General features: G+C 56.5%; 1 protein-coding gene across 2 annotated transcripts; it reads left to right on the top strand.

Moving 5' to 3' along the window:
* The first annotated feature begins 319 nt into the window (after positions 1-319).
* On the top strand, positions 320-3,074 carry LOC102752621 (mastin). Of its 2 annotated transcripts, XM_015559178.1 has the most exons (6): positions 320-468; positions 568-628; positions 810-990; positions 1,218-1,489; positions 2,505-2,650; positions 2,728-3,074. In XM_015559178.1, exons 1-6 carry the CDS (start codon positions 466-468, stop codon positions 2,890-2,892), a joined length of 828 nt encoding a protein of 275 aa, XP_015414664.1. In that variant the 5' UTR covers positions 320-465; the 3' UTR covers positions 2,893-3,074. The 2 variants fall into 2 exon arrangements, with proteins under 2 accessions (XP_015414664.1, XP_006756355.1); XM_006756292.2 differs by having other exon boundaries at positions 320-628.
* The last annotated feature ends 7 nt before the right edge of the window (positions 3,075-3,081 follow it).

The following is a 3,081-nucleotide window of genomic DNA, read 5'->3' as shown; positions in this document are numbered from 1 at the left end:
AACCCTCATCCTAGGTATGAGGTCTGACTGGGAATCGAACCTGAGACCCTTCAGTGCACAGGATGATGCAAAGCATCTCATTTCTTTCTTTTCATGTGCAAACTGTCATCTTACCCTGAAATGTGTCCAGACCATTATTTTTATTATTTTTCTTTTTGTTAATCCTCACCCAAGGATATATTTCCATTGATTTTTAGGGAGAGTGGAAGAGGGAAAGACAGACAGAAACATTGATGTGAGAGAAATACATTGATTGGTTGCCTCCTGCACACACCCTGCTCAGAGAGGAAACACCGTATTTCTTTTCTGATAGCTGGTCTCCTGGTCACCACTGGTCCCACTGAAGAGATAAGCCCTACCTCCTCCCATGCCTCACCCCAAAGGAGGGCGGCTTCTCCTTGGGCCAGTCTGGGCAGGAGGATAAAGGGGCTCAGAGGGCTCAGGACAGAGGCAGACAGACCTGGCATGGTGAGGACGCTGCTCAAAGCCCCATCCTCTCCCTTCCCAGGCTATGTCCCCACCCCACATCTCCTCACTGGCTCTCTACCCTCCCCTCTTCCCCTGCAGATGCTGTGGCTGCTGGTCCTGACTCTCCCCTGTCTGGGGGGCTCCGTACCTGTGACCTCAGGTGGGTCCTGACCCCAAGCCTGGCTTTTCTCCTAACCCCTGATTGACCTCTCAGAGGCCGCCCCTGGGATGGGTGGCGAACCCCCTCTGAGGGTGGCTCTGGGATGGACTGAGGATGGAGCCATGCTGAGTGCTGGGCAGCGGTACCTGGGTCCCTGATGGCTCCTCCTCTGCTTCCCCAGATCCCGGCCCAGGGACTGAGCTGGTGGGCATCGTAGGGGGTCATGATGCTGCCGATGGGAACTGGCCTTGGCAGGTGGGTCTGTGGGTCTTCAATCCAAGAAATTCCAAGTGGAGTCTTGATTGTGGGGGCTCCCTCATCCACCCCCAGTGGGTGCTGACCGCTGCCCACTGCATTCCAGGGTAAGTCTGACTCTGCCAGCACCCAGTGGGGGGGAGGGGGTGGACAATGTCGGGAGGCACGTGTGTGTGTTGGGGGCAGATGCTGGGCTGAGTGGCTGCAGACCCCCCACCAGGATTCAGCTTCCTGGCGCTACCCTTGCCCACCACACAGGGGAGGTCTCTGGGCTCTGAGGGGCTGGCCCACTCCCTGCCACAGCCTCTCAGAAGCCTTTGAAATCTGTCCCCAGGAGAAACCCAGTGACTCGGCACATTAAGGTCCAACTAGGACAAGTGAGACGCTCATATAAGGACAGTGTGCAGGTGGCCAGGATCATCTGCCACCCCAACTACAGGCTTGAAAATGAAGGAGCAGGTGGGGCAGACGTGGCACTTCTCAAACTGGAGGCCCCTGTGAGACCATCTAAGCGCATCAACTGGATCCGCCTCCCGCCAGCCTCCTCTGCATTCCCCCGAGGCACACGGTGCTGGGTGACTGGCTGGGGCGACATTGCTTTTCACGGTAAAAACCAGAACCAGGATGACACCCGGGCAATGCAGGCGGCGGGCCGGACTTTACAGAGGAGGCTCAGCTGGGGTCTGAGTTGGGGTCCCTCCGGGGTCTCCCATGGGTGTAGGAGGCAGACAGCTCGAGAGGAGTCTGTCAGGAGCAGAGACCAAAGTAGCAAGAGTGAGGCATGGCCATGGGCTTTTTTTTTTTTAAATATTACCCAAGGATATTTTTTCCATTGATCTTTAGAGAGTGGAAGGGAGGGGAGAGAGGAACATGGATGTGAGAGACATATCTGTTAGCTGCCTTCCCGCCTGGGGCTGGGGATGGAACCTCCAACTCAGGTACTTGCCCTTGACCAAGAATAAAACCTGGGATCCTTCGGGCCAGTGCTCTCACTGCTGAGAAGCACTGGCCAGGGTGCCATGAACCCTTCTTTCCCTCACTCTGCAGAAGGCCATGTGCTCCCCTTCGGGGGTCCCTGTTGTCCATGAGACTTGATAGTGGGATGGAGAAGGAGGAGAGAGAACCTCAGTGACGAGCTCAAGGATTCACTATTAAATGGACAAAGTCAAATTTGACAGCAGGGCCGCTCACTCTGCATTTCTTGGGGAAAGCACTTACTCTGATTTTTCCCAATAAAAATTGAGAGTGTGCTGGGGACAGAGCTCACCCCTGACCCCACACCGCTGCCTGCAGCTTCGTGCTGACTGAAGGCCACAAACACTACTTCGAGAAGCTGGTCATCTACTGAGACCAGCACGCCCATCTCATCCCCATCTCTTTTGTGCTCATTTGTGGATAAAAAAAATATATATTTCTCTGTTTCTTTTTGGAGCTTGGTGCCCACAGTGTCAGCCTAAAGATTATCAGCTCATTGGCCTCGAGTGAACCCAGACAGTTGGGGTCTTGGGTGACTCCCTGGGTCCCCCTGGGGGCACTGAGGCTCAGCGTGTGGTTCTAGAACCCGCGGCCTGTGACTGTATGCCCCCTCAGGACCACAGGCTCACTGAGCTTCTTCTCATAGACCTGCGGCCGCCGCCCTACCATCTGCAGGAGGTAGAGGTCCCCATTGTGGCGAATGAGATCTGTCGGCAGCAATACCTCAGGATCGGCAAGGTTATCCAGGATGACATGCTGTGTGCCGGGAGTGAAGGCCGGGACTCCTGTGAGGTGAGACCCCCAGACTGAGGGGGGTCCGTTGCCTGCAGGGGCCCTGAGTACTGACCACTTGTCCCCTCTTTCCACAGGGTGACTCTGGGGGCCCCTTGGTCTGTAAATGGAGGGGCACCTGGGTCCAGGTAGGCGTGGTGAGCTGGGGGAAAGGCTGCGGTCTTCCCAACTTTCCTGGAGTCTATGCCCGAGTGACATCCTTCTTGCCTTGGATCCACGGTCATATTCTTTCCTCTCCTTGAGCCCGGGGCCAGGCAAGGATACTGCCCATGAGATGAAGACAGGCCCTCCAGGGTGTCTGGGGGTCCCTCCCTGCTCCCTCCCAGTGCCAGCTCTTCATTGCCCCTAGTGCCTCCTACACCCCCTGCCCCCACCTGCTCTGAGACCCTCCGGCCTCAGCACCTCCATCAGCCTCTCTCCCCTGACTGGCC

This window comes from Myotis davidii, unplaced genomic scaffold (assembly GCF_000327345.1).
Source record: "Myotis davidii unplaced genomic scaffold, ASM32734v1 scaffold7634, whole genome shotgun sequence".
NCBI lineage: Eukaryota > Metazoa > Chordata > Mammalia > Chiroptera > Vespertilionidae > Myotis > Myotis davidii.
This window is presented reverse-complemented; position numbering and strand designations above follow the sequence as displayed.

What these genes read in the sequence shown, in the direction of transcription:
- LOC102752621 (XM_006756292.2), top strand. Translation starts at nt 466, where the DNA reads ATGGTGAGGACGCTGCTCAAAGCCCCATCCTCTCCCTTCCCAGGCTAT. An exon ending in CTCCGTACCTGTGACCTCAG is followed by an intron (nt 629 to 809) that starts GTGGGTCCTGAC and finishes CTGCTTCCCCAG; the next exon opens with ATCCCGGCCCAGGGACTGAG. An exon ending in AAGGCCGGGACTCCTGTGAG is followed by an intron (nt 2,651 to 2,727) that starts GTGAGACCCCCA and finishes CTCTTTCCACAG; the next exon opens with GGTGACTCTGGGGGCCCCTT.